The sequence below is a fragment of the Macaca fascicularis genome, chromosome 7, assembly GCF_037993035.2.
Source record: "Macaca fascicularis isolate 582-1 chromosome 7, T2T-MFA8v1.1".
NCBI lineage: Eukaryota > Metazoa > Chordata > Mammalia > Primates > Cercopithecidae > Macaca > Macaca fascicularis.
The window spans coordinates 40,156,905-40,169,652 of record NC_088381.1 but is presented as its reverse complement, the minus strand read 5'-3'; the positions used below and the strand labels follow the sequence as shown (position 1 = coordinate 40,169,652).

The window sequence follows — 12,748 nt, the reverse complement described above, 5'->3', positions numbered from 1 at the left end:
CTCTGTTTAGCAAAAGTGATTTGAAAAATAAGAAAGTAAAAAAGCAAGCCATAGAATGGGAGAAGATATTAGTAATGCATCTAACCAATAGAATGTGTAAATAATTCCTATAAGTTAACAAGAAAAAGACAACCCAGAAGAAAGTGGGCAAAACACATTAAGAAGTGTTTCACAGAAGAGGATCCCCAAATGGCCAATAAACATGAAAAGATGTTCAACCTCATCGAGTCTTCGGAGAAATGAAAATTAAAACCCAATGTGATTGGGAGGCCAAGACGGGAAGAACCCTTGAACCCAGGAGTTTGAGACCGCCCTGGGAGACATAGTGAGACCCTGTCTCAAAAAACAAAACAAAAAAAACACCTAGGACAAAAACCCCACCAATGAGATACTACTGTACACCCACAAGAATGGCAAACATTTAAAACACTAGGGAGAAAAAAGTGACTGAAACAGCTAAAACTCTCATACATTGTTAGTGAGAAAATAAGTTGGTATAACCACTTTGGAAAACTGTTTGATAGTATCAACTAAAGCTGAACATGAATATACTTTGTGACCCAGAGATCCACTTCTGGGTATATATCCAACAGAAATACTTAAATATGTGCCCCCTAAAGACATCTCCAATCATTCTTGGTAGTATTATTCATAATAGCCCCATGTTGGAAACCACCTGATTGTCATCTGTATGGATAAATGAACTGTGGCAGATTTCATGTATATGTCAATGAAAATGAACTGCTCAATGCTACAAGATTTGGATGAATCTTACAAACATAATATTGAAGAAGCGAGACACAAAAGAGTACATACATTATTATTCAATTGATGTAAAGTTCAAAAGCAGGCAAAACTAATTTGTAGCTTTAGAAGTCAGGATAGTGGTTGCTTTTGAGAGTATCGTGACTGAGAAAAGCCCAAAGCAGGTTTCTGAGGTACTGGCAATGTTCTGTTTCTTGATCTGGAGAGTGGTGACATGGGTTTGTTCAGTTTACCAAAATTTATGCTTTGTGAACATTCCTGTTTTACTTTGGCAGTTCAGTTGTACTTCAAGTATATGCCAATATTTATTAAAAGCAGAGAAAGTTTAGATGCCAGTTTTCAGCTTGGTATCTTTGGCAACTCTTAGCACATGTATTGCTAATGATAGTGCAGCTTACATTTTATTATGGTTGTTGATGCTATGAATGATATGTGGGACTGCAAATGGTCCCTTAAGAAATCCATTTTCTTTATCCATCTGAAGTGTTTTTCTTTACTGGCAGTGGTTCCAGTTGTAGCCTCGCTGCTGGTCTTGAGTCTCTGGGGCTAACAGATATCCGAACACTGGTTCGATTAATGTGCTTGGCAGCGGCAGGGAGAGCTGGCCTCTCCACCAGCCCTTCTGCCATGGCTAGCACCTCAGAACGATCACGAGGTGGGCATAGCAAGGCTAACAAGCCTATCTCTTGCCTGGCCTATCTGAGCACTGCAGTGGGATGTCTGGCATCAAATGCTCCTAGTGCTGCCAAACTGCTGGTACAGTTGTGTACACAGGTAAGCTAGTTTCAGAACTTTTCCCCATTACATTGCTTATTTCTGACTGATTCTTGAGCCTTTTGAAATGAAATATTTTTGTTCCAAAATTACATGTAAAAATTAAACCTGTTTTTCCAATTGCTTCTTCAGAACTTGATTTCTGCTGCAACAGGTGTAAATCTAACCACAGTTGATGACTCAATTCAGCGAAAGTTTCTACCCAGCTTTCTCCGAGGAATTGCTGAAGAGAACAAGCTTGTGACCTCCCCAAACTTTGTTGTAACACAGGCCCTTGTGGCATTGCTAGCAGACAAAGGGGCCAAACTAAGACCTAACTATGATAAGTCAGAAATTGAAAAGAAAGGTAGGTTTCATACTTCTGAAAGATACAGTCTTCTAGTTGACTTTATTCGTATTTTTAAATAATGTTTTTACATTGTTAGTATATGATAAATTATGACATGTGAGTTTCTTAAGTTTAGAACATAAAAGAAGTGCATGGATACTTTTTCCACTGTGTATGGAAACAAATATTAGAAAATGTACCATGTTATTTTAGTTACAGATTATGATTTGAGTTGCCATAGATAATAATCCTGGTAGAATTCTTTAATAAAATTTAGATGAAGGTAGTGTTATTTTTCTCTTTGTTTTAAGATTGTAACACTTTGAAGGGACTACTTATCACTACTATCTGCCTTTCTCTTCATCAGGACCATTTAGCCAAGAGATACGGCTTTTGTTTTTTGTTTGTTTATTTTCGAGACAGTCTCACTCTGTCGCCCAGACTGGAGTGCAGTGGCATGATCTTGGCTCAGTACAACCTCCACCTCCTGGGTTCAAGTGATTCTCCTGCCTCAGCCTCCCAAGTAGCTAGGATTACAGGCACATGCCACCACGCCTGGCTAATTTTTGTATTTTTAGTAGAGACAGGGTTTTGCCATGTTGGCCAGGCTGATCTTGAACTCCTGGCCTCATGTGATCCGGCCACCTCGACCTCCCAAAGTGCTCAGATTACAGGCATGAGCCAACCACGCCTGGCCATCACTGGCTTTTGGATCTGTCAGCCCAGTTCCTTGACTGGCTACAACACCATCACTTTTGAGCAACAAAAGCCAAGCTGTTTTTCTTAAAGGCATGCTGTCTCTGTCCTGGTTTTAAAATTATTCCTGCTGCTTTCTTAGTCTACTGAGTCCTTGGAGCAAAGACTACTGATTGTTGTGTAATAAAATTTATGTATTTATTTATTTTTGAGATGGAGTCTTGGTCTGTCACCCAGGCTGGAGTGCAGTGGTGCAATCTCGGCTCACCGCAGCCTCTGTCTCCCAAGTTGAAGCAATTCTCTTGCCTCAGCCTCCCGAGTAGCTGGGATTACAGGCGCGTGCCACCACACCTGGCTAATTTTTTTTTTTTTTTGTATTTTCAGTAGAGATGGGGTTTTGCCATGTTGGCCAGGCTGGTCTCGAACTCCTGACCTCGGGTGATCCTCCCACCTTGGCCTCCCAAAGTGCTGAGATTACAGGCATGAGCCACCGCACCTGGCCTAAAATGTATATTTTAAATGAATCAGATTTCTTACAGAATTTGATGTGAGATAAATGCTTTATTTCTTATGTGTATATTTTAGTGAAATAATTACTGGGAAAAGTGCTAATTCTTAAAAGATATGGGTTAACCCATTTGCTTGTTCACCACCACCAGATCTCACCTGAGCATCATTTCATGTTTTGTTTAAGCAGGTTTAATTGCCCAATTGTATGCCCATCCTTCCTATGATCCTTCTGCTGTAGGCCCTCTAGAGCTGGCTAATGCCCTGGCAGCCTGCTGCCTCTCCTCCAGGCTGTCCTCACAGCATCGGCAATGGGCGGCTCAGCAACTCGTGCGCACTCTTGCTGCACACGACCGTGACAACCAAACTACTCTGCAAACACTCGCCGATATGGGAGGAGATCTTAGAAAATGCTCCTTTATCAAGTTGGAGGCTCATCAGAACAGAGTAAGTATTTTGAGTATAAAGTGTGTTAATCACCTTATGTGAGATGAAATAGTCTCTGCCCTTCTCAAAGAGCTCAAAGTTTAGGTCTCTCTCTTTGTGTCACTCTCTTTCACACATGCACACATACACACACATGCACACAATTACAAAAATGTTCCTGGCAGTTACCAACTCTGCTTTCTCTGTATGCTGGTTTGATATAATAGTATACAAACGGGAGAATTGGATGGGGGATGAGAAGAAAACCAAAGGAATAGCTTCACAAAAGATGAAGGCTTTTGCATTTGGCCCTCTGTTATCTGTGGGTTCCACATCCATTGATTCAACCAACTACCAATGCAAAATATTGGGGTAAAAAATAATGATCCAATACTAAAAAATAATACAAATAAAAAGTACAGTATAACTTTTGTGCATAGTATTTACATTCTATTAGGTATTTAAAGTAATCTTGAGATGATTTAAATTACATGGGAGTATATACATATGTTATATGCAGATACTACCCCTTTTTTTTTTTTTTTTTGAGATGGAGTCTCGCTCTGTCACCCAGGCTGGAGTGCAGTGGCCGGATCTCAGCTCACTGCAAGCTCCGCCTCCCGGGTTCACGCCATTCTCCTGCCTCAGCCTCCCGAGTAGCTGGGACTATGGGCGCCTGCCACCTCGCCCGGCTAATTTTTTGTATCTTTTAGTAGAGACGGGGTTTCACCATGTTAGCCAGGATGGTCTCGATCTCCTGACCTCGTGATCCACCCGTTTGGCCTCCCAAAGTGCTGGGATTACAGGCTTGAGCCACCGTGCCCAGCCTACTACCCCATTTTTATAAGGAATCTGTCTGCAAATTTGGGGCAGGGGATCATGGAACCAATCACCCACAGATACTGAAGGACAACACGCAAGAGGAAAAGAAATTGGCCTCACTATTTTAATCTAACCCACGGGATCTCTCAGCTATAACAAGAAATGAAGATTGAATTGTATTACTTAAATAAATCTTTTTTTTTTTTTTTTTTTTGATGGAGTCTCACCCAGGCTGGAGTACAGTGGCGAGATATTAGCTCACTAGAGTCCCCGCCTCCCAGATTCAAGTGATTCTCCTGCCTCAGCCTCCTGAGTAGCTGGGATTACAGCTGTGCACCACCACACCCAGCTAATTTTTTGTATTTTTAGTGGAAACAGGGTTTTTCCATGTTGGCCAGGCGGGTCTCACTTCTGACCTCAGGTGATCCACCTGCCTTGGCTTCCCAAAGTGCTGGAATTACAGGTGTGAGCCACTGCACCCGGCCTACTTAAACAATTTTTAAAATTATTTCTTAGTCTGTGTTATTTATTTTATAGAATATAAAATGTTAAAGTGCTTACTAAGTAAACATATTTAGTAAAGATTATAATAGTTCTCAGATAATTCAAATGCGTTAGTGCATAGTACCTTAAAGCTATACGCCAAATAAGTATAGCTTCAAATATATTTGCAAGCCATTTAGAAAAGAATGGAGGCTGGGTGTGGTGGCTTATGTCTATAATCCCAGAACTTTGAGAGGCTGAAGTGGGCAGATCACTTGAGGCCAGGCATTCAAGACCAGCCTGGCTAACATGGTGAAACCTGTCTCTACTAAAAGTATAAAAATTAGCCAGGCATGGTGGCACATACCTGTAATCCAGCTACTTGGAGGCTGAGGCACGAGAATTGCTTGAACATGGGAGGTGGAGGTTGCAGTGAGCTGAGATTGAGCCACTGCATTCCAGTCTGGGCAACAGAGCAAGACTTCATCTCAGTAAAAGAAAAGAAAAGAATGGATGCTTTTCCTTTAATTTCATGGTAGATTTTTTAAAATTGGATACGACTTTTTCAAATAATAAAATCATTTGAATCAAGTATTACTAGACTTACCCGTTTCAACTTTTCTAGGTAATGACATGTGTTTGGTGTAATAAAAAAGGTCTTTTGGCTACAAGTGGCAATGATGGCACCATCCGCGTATGGAATGTTACCAAGAAGCAATATTCACTGCAACAGACCTGTGTGTTCAACAGATTGTGAGTGCTAACATTACATGTATACCATTTAAAATAAGAGAATCCTAAACATGCCTCATCTTGGTTGTGTTAATGTAATCATATTGTCACTAAAAGTTTTTGAAATTTTCTTTTAGATTACTATTACTGTATCTTCAGTGTGTATTTTTAGCTTTCCAGGATAACAATTCAGAAAACATAATTTTAAACCATCCGTATCTGGACTTAGAATTAAATCAAGATCTACTGGTAAATAAACATTCAGCTATGTAAAACAGTAGGCTAATTTGCCATAGGTCTTTAAGAGTTGTTTAGGAATTAGAGTAATTATATTGCTTCTGTATCAGAATGTAGCATTTTTAACAGTTTTTTTTTGTTTATTTTTTGTTTTGTTTTGTTTTGTTTTGTGACGGAGTCTCACTCTGTTGCCTAGGCTAGAGTGCAGTGGTGCAATCTTGGCTCACCACAACCTCTGCCTCCCGGGTTCAAGCAATTCTCCTGCCTCAGCTTCCCAAGTAGCTGGGACTACAGGCACTCGCCATCATGCCCAGCTAAGTTTTGTATTTTTAGTAGAGATGGGATTTCACTATGTTGGCCAGGCTGGTCTCAAACTCCTGACCTCATGATCTGCCAGCCTCAGCCTCCCAAAATTCTGGGATTACAGTTGTGAGCCACTGCGCCCGGCTGCATTTTTAATAATTTTATAGCCAGCTGTAGCTATTTCTTTTCTGAAGACCTCCCAAGAGATTAGGCAAATAAGAATCAATGTCTTCTGAATAATAACCACCTGTACAACCCATACAAAATTCAAATGTGTTTATTGACAAGTTGTGTACTAATTAAATGAGGAAAAGTGTAATATCACTTTTTCATAATTCATTTTCACATGATGACAAATATTAATGAATGTGTAACTGTTAAATACTGCTAGCCAAGGTTTTGAAACAGAAGAATCAGTTATACACTCTAGTCTATGTGAAACCCTTATTTTAAGGTTTGAGGTTTAATTTACTTTTGAACGATGGGGATTAGAATTGCATACTTATCTGTTATATTCTAGGGAAGGGGATGCTGAGGAAAGCCTGGGATCACCCAGCGATCCAAGTTTCTCACCAGTTTCCTGGAGTATCAGTGGCAAATATCTAGCAGGCGCTTTGGAAAAGATGGTGAATATCTGGCAAGTTAATGGTAAGAGTCATGTAAACACTAGTAAACTGCTGAAACTAGTTTTTTAAAAACCTTCCTCTTAGGCTTCTGAACAGTGGTTTCTCTTCACCTTGAAACTCACAAGCCTTCCAACAACTTTGAAAATCTATGCCCTGTGTGCTTCAAATTAGAGAGGAAGTGCTCATTTATTGACTTTTCTTTCTGGGACTGTCAACTAACCTAGTAGTTATAAACTTAAATTTTTTTTCATGTACTACTAAGTATTCAGAATAGGGTTTGAGGAGATGTAGTCGTCACTGAATTTTAAGCTATATATTCTTTTGAATTGCTTGAAATATTTCTATTATGTTTATTTTGTAGGTATAAATTCTTGTCAGTTTTTATTATTCCTCTCTGGAAAGTAAAAATAATTATTGTAATATTGAGCTTTTTAGTATTTTTGTTTGTTTTTTACATATTTGAGGAATAGCTGTTCTGTGTCACATATTTGAGGAATAGCTGTTCTGTCACATATTTGAGGAATAGCTAGCCTTAACTGCAGGTAAGTTTCTTATGCTAATCTGGTTATCAGTAATTGTTGAGAAAGGACTTAAGTGCTTGACATCTGTACATTCAGTGTTTTTTCTTTACACTCTCTTCTATAAAGGTACCATTTTGTCCTATTAATAGTTACAGATAGCCAGGCGTGATGACATGTGCCTGGAACCTTAGGGAATCAGGAGGCTGAGGCCCAAGGATTGCTTGGGCCTGGGAGTTTGAGGCTGCAGTGAGCCGTGATCATGCCACTGCACTCACTCCAACTTGGGCAATACAGCAAGACCCTCTCTCAAAAAAAAAAAAAAAAAAAAAATCAAAAAACAAACAAAAAAACCAGTTACAGAAAAACATTAATTTTATTTATTTATTTATTTTGAGATGGAGTCTCACTCTGTCACTCAGGCTGGAGTGCAGTGGCGTGATCTCGGCTCACTGCAGCCTCCGCCTCCCAGATAGCTGGGACTACAGGCGTGCGCCACCATGCCTGGCCAATTTTTTTTGTAGTTTTAGTAGAGACGAGATTTCACCATGTTGGCTAGGCTGGTCTCGAACTCCTGACCTCAGGTAATCGACCTGCCTTGGCCTCCCAAAGTGCTAGGATTACAGGCATGAGCCACTGTGCCCAGCTGAAAAAGTTTAATTTTATGATCATATATAGTATATAAATGAAGGATCCTGCCTTCACAGTCTTATTTATTAGCAGGCTATTATGAAATTCGGAACTGCTTTGAGTGTGTTTTAGAATTAAGTAATATTTATTTTTGTTCCTTTTTTTTCTTTTTAATAATTAAGTAACAACTAGTCAACATTTTTTCCCTCTTTAGGAGGAAAAGGATTAGTAGATATTCAGCCTCATTGGGTATCTGCCCTGGCTTGGCCAGAAGAGGGTCCGGCTGCAGCCTGGTCAGGAGAGTCTCCAGAATTGTTGTTGGTGGGACGGATGGATGGATCTCTGGGACTGATTGAAGTTGTTGATGTGTCCACCATGCACCGTCGAGAATTGGAGCATTGCTATCGAAAGGATGGTAAATGACTGCACTTATGTCTAGTTGACAGAGTCTCCAACTTCCTTTCTAGACTTAGCTTTTTGGCACTTACTTTTAAAAATGCTAAGTGAATATTATCTTTGGTTTGTTTTCAAAATTTTCCAGTCATGTTTTAATTCTAATTAGTTGCTGAATTGAAAGATATTTATCTCCCAGCCCCCACCACACATCTCTGCCAAAATGAGATTTAATGGTATTATATTAGTCATTCATCTTTTGTGTGACTTAATATTTATAGCAGATTCCAAGTCTCCTTTGAAAGTTAGGACTGTCCAAGAGAAAAAAAGATCATCATCATTATTGATGGAGATGAAATTTTGTGTGTGTGTGTGTGTGTTTTTTTTTTTGTTTTGTTTTGTTTTGTTTTGTTTTGTTTTGTTTTGAGAAGGAGTCTCACTCTGTTACCAGGCTGGAGTGCAGTGGTGTGATCTTGGCTCACTGCAACCTCTGACTCCCTGGTTCAAGCTATTCTCCTGCCTCAGCCTCCTGAGTAGCTGGGATTACAGGCATTCACCACCACGCCCAGCTAATTTTTGTATTTTTAGTAGAGACAAGGTTTCACCATGTTGGCCAGGATGGTCTTGATCTCCAGACCTTGTGATCCCCCTGCCTCGACCTCCCACAGTGCTGGGATTACAGGCGTGAGCCAATGCGCCTGGCTGAGATGAAATTGTCTTTAAAAAAATTAGTAAAATTGAAGTAATGGAGGAAGGGGGAAGAGGGGAATTCCTGGTCTGACAAGAGAGTAGGAAGTCTGCTTTCTTCTTACTGTGGTGTTCCTTTGAATATGAACGCATCTCACTAGGTTTTGTTGGTTGTCTGGGGGAAGTTGGGTAATTCAAAGGTCATAGTGCCTGCTTACATGGTATTCCATTAACAGAAGAGGTTTATTTTGTTTGTTTAGAAATAGGTAATACTTTGATAGGGTTGAAAAATTTAAGTTTTAAAACATATACAGTGAAAAGTCTTTCTCCCATCTGCTCAGTTCCCACACTCCCATTCTACCCTCACAGATACTGTTTTTACTTCTTTTGTAGCCTTTCAGTGTTACATATACTTAAAGAAGCAAATAGAAATATAGATAGTTAGAACAGAACATTTTGATAGAATGTGGAAACATACTGAATAGGGAATATTAAATCAGCAGAAAAAGAGATGTAATTTTCTTTCTGTGATTTGAATTATTTCACTTCTTAGTATCATGGTAGATTCTGGACCAAAAGGAAAGAACCTACGGTGACTTAAAATCAGCAAAGCAATTTAATTTTTGTCTTTATTTTTCAACAACCGCCTGAAAAAGAATGAAAGATTATAAATTAGGTAGTCCTTGTCACAGTTAAGTGACACTTTTAAGAAGTATGTTACGTGGAATCCCCACTGTACGCCTACATTTTGTCTAAATGCATTAAAGAGCTATTTGGAAACTTACTTGCAGTGGTTACATTATCATTATTTGTTTCAGTCTCTGTCTTTTAAGTCAGACAATGACAAATAATTCTCTTTTTCTTATTCTTTTTCTTTTGTTTTTATCATGTTAGTGTCTGTTACTTGCATTGCATGGTTCAGTGAAGACAGACCATTTGCTGTGGGATATTTTGATGGAAAATTATTACTGGGAACAAAGGAACCACTTGAGAAAGGAGGCATTGTTCTAATTGACGCACATAAGGTAAATGCATCTTTAAGAAACATAATTTTATGGGATACAAGTGCAATTTTGTTACATGCATAGATTACACAGTGGCGAAGTCAGAGATTTTAGGATATCCATCACCCAAATGACATACATTGTACCCATCAAGTAATCTCTCATAATCTACCCTCCTCCCAGCCCTCACCCTTCCAAGTCTTCTTTGTCTACCATTCCACACTCTAGGCCCATGTGTACACATGAGTTCCCTTTTCCCCACTTTCTTGCCAACAACTGTTTTTTTGTCTTTTTAATAATAACCACTTAAAAGTGAAAAAAATCTAATATTTGTCTTTCTGTGTCTGACTTATTTCACTTAAGATAATGGGGTCCAGTTCCAACCATGTTGCTGTAAAATACCTGATTTCATTCTTTTTATGGCTGCATAGTATCCCATTGTTTATGTATACCACGTTTTCATTATCTGGTCATCCATTGATGGACACTTAGGTTGATTCCATATCTTTGGTATTGTGAGTGGTGCTGTGGTAAACATATGAGTGCAGGTATCTCTTTGAGGAAATGATTTATTTTCCTTTGGGTAGACACTCCGTAGTGGGATTGCTGGATCCAGTGGTAGTTCTGTTTTTTGTTCATTGAGAAATCCCCATACTGTTTTTGATAGAGTTTGTACTAATTTACATTCCCACCAACAGTGTTTAAGAGCTCCCTTTTTGCCACTTTCTTGCCAGCATCTGTTGTTTTTTGTCTTTTTAATAATAACCATCCTGACTGGGGTGAGATGATATCTCATTGTGGTTTTATTTTTTTATTTTTTTTAATTTAAATTTTTATTTTTTTAGACGGAGTCTAGCTTTGTCGCCCAGGCTGGAGTACAGTGGCGCAATCTTGGCTCACTGCAATTTCCACCCCCCAGGTTCAAGCAATTCTCCTGCCTCAGTCTCCTGAGTAGCTGGGATTACAGGTGCCCACCACCATTCCTGGCTAATTTTTATATTTTTGGTGGAGACAGAGTTTCACCATATTGGTCAGGCTGGTCTTGAGCTCCTGACCTCAAGTGATCTGCCCCCCTCAGCCTCCCAAAGTGCTGGATTACAGGCGTGAGCCAACGCTCATGGCTCATTGTGGTTTGAATTTGCTTTTCTCTGATGATGAGTGATATTGAGCATTTTTTCATATGCCTGTTGGCTATTTGTATATATTCTGGTAAAAGCATCTTTACCAGATAGTTGCTTTTTCTTGTTTCTTTTTTCCCCCTCCTGAGACGGAGTCTTGCCCTGTCACCCAGGCACAACCTCGGCTCACTGCAGCCTCCGCTTCCTGGGTTCAAGCAATTTTCCTGCCTCAGCCTCCTGAGTAGCTGGGATTACAGGTGCCTGCCACTACTCCCAGCTAATTTTTTTTTTTTTTTTTTGTATTTTTACTAGAGACGGGGTTTCACCATGCTGGCCAGGCTGGTCTTGAATTCCTGACTTCATGATCCGCCCACCTCAGCCTCCCAAAGTGCTGGGATTACGGGCATGAGCCCCGGCACCCAGCCTTCTTGGTTTTTTTTTTTTTTTATTACTCTACTATTGCTTGATACTAGTTTCTTTTAAAAATTTTTTAACGTCAGTCAGTTATACCTTAATGTTCTATTATTGCACAAAATCTTTGGACAGTGGATATACATGGATAAGTCTGTGCAAAAATAAATAAGCCATGAAAGAGTAAAGCCAACACCCTGGGAATGATGGCTTTAAAGGTAAAGCCAATACCTCCCAAGGTGTCAGAATGCCTCCCAGTAATGTCAGAAATTCCATTCATGAAGAATGATTTTTTTTTACCTTAAACAGAAGTTACCAATTCAGATATTTACAGGACCATCTAGGCGAATAGCATAAATGCATGAAACCAGGAAGCTGGAAGGTGTGGAAGAGGATTGAAAAATAAAAATAAAATCAGAAGAGCACAGTGATCACAACCATATAAACACAAAACATATCCCAGATTCTTATAAGTGTTTGCTGTTGAGGTGTGAGGGGTGCTTTTGTTTTAAGTCTCTTCTTTTTCATACTGTAATGATTACCAGTCATAAGGATAACTCTTAATAAATACACATGCTAATGAGAGATAGCATTAGTCAGAATTTATCTGACTAATCCCTTTTTAGTCAGAATTTCATAATTTGTTCATCCTACTAACATTTGTTGAGCTTTAACAGCAGCAAATATATATGACACAGACTATATTAAAGGGTAAGTTGGTCTAGTGATTGGGAATGATATGGTAGCATCTGATTTGCATAAAATATTGATTTCAAAATAATTGAGTTATAGAAATATAGATGCTAAGAAACATAGGTTATATATTACTGAATTTAAAGTATTTGTGAAGGAAACATTACTCTGATTTTTTTTTTCTCTTCCTTCCATTTTAAGGATACTCTTATTAGCATGAAGTGGGACCCTACAGGTCATATTCTTATGACATGTGCCAAAGAAGACAGTGTGAAACTCTGGAGCTCTATTTCAGGATGCTGGCGCTGTCTACATTCACTCTGCCATCCCTCTATTGTAAATGGCATTGCTTGGTGCCGCCTTCCAGGGAAAGGATCCAAGTTGCAGTTACTGATGGCTACGTATGTTGTCAATTTGCATCTATGCGTCTTAGTTTTTATATTGGTATAGACTGTTATTTGCATTAAGTGTGGCTTCTCAGTAGTCTTAAAGAGTTTATTGCCAGTTACTATTCTTATAACGTGTAACATTATAAGATTACCTTGCTGGGCGCGGTGGCTCACGCCTGTAATCCCAGCACTTTGGGAGGCCGAGG

At 39.3% G+C, this 12,748-nt stretch overlaps 1 protein-coding gene across 18 annotated transcripts in view; it reads left to right on the top strand.

The window, feature by feature from the left end:
- Positions 1-12,748, top strand: part of HERC1 (HECT and RLD domain containing E3 ubiquitin protein ligase family member 1) — a 224,297-nt gene that overhangs the window by 179,507 nt on the left and 32,042 nt on the right. For 16 of the 18 annotated variants that reach the window (XR_012415025.1, XM_073995967.1, XM_065548019.1 and 13 more), the window contains 8 exons: positions 1,269-1,539; positions 1,672-1,885; positions 3,261-3,517; positions 5,427-5,554; positions 6,594-6,721; positions 8,062-8,262; positions 9,822-9,952; positions 12,355-12,554. Coding sequence is in view for 17 of the 18 variants with exons in the window: in XM_073995967.1 (XP_073852068.1) it covers positions 1,269-1,539; positions 1,672-1,885; positions 3,261-3,517; positions 5,427-5,554; positions 6,594-6,721; positions 8,062-8,262; positions 9,822-9,952; positions 12,355-12,554 (1,530 nt within the window). In the remaining variant the exon portion in view is untranslated. The remainder of the gene's footprint in view (positions 1-1,268; positions 1,540-1,671; positions 1,886-3,260; positions 3,518-5,426; positions 5,555-6,593; positions 6,722-8,061; positions 8,263-9,821; positions 9,953-12,354; positions 12,555-12,748) is intronic. The other 2 variants (XM_065548025.2, XM_065548024.1) reach the window with 1 other exon arrangement.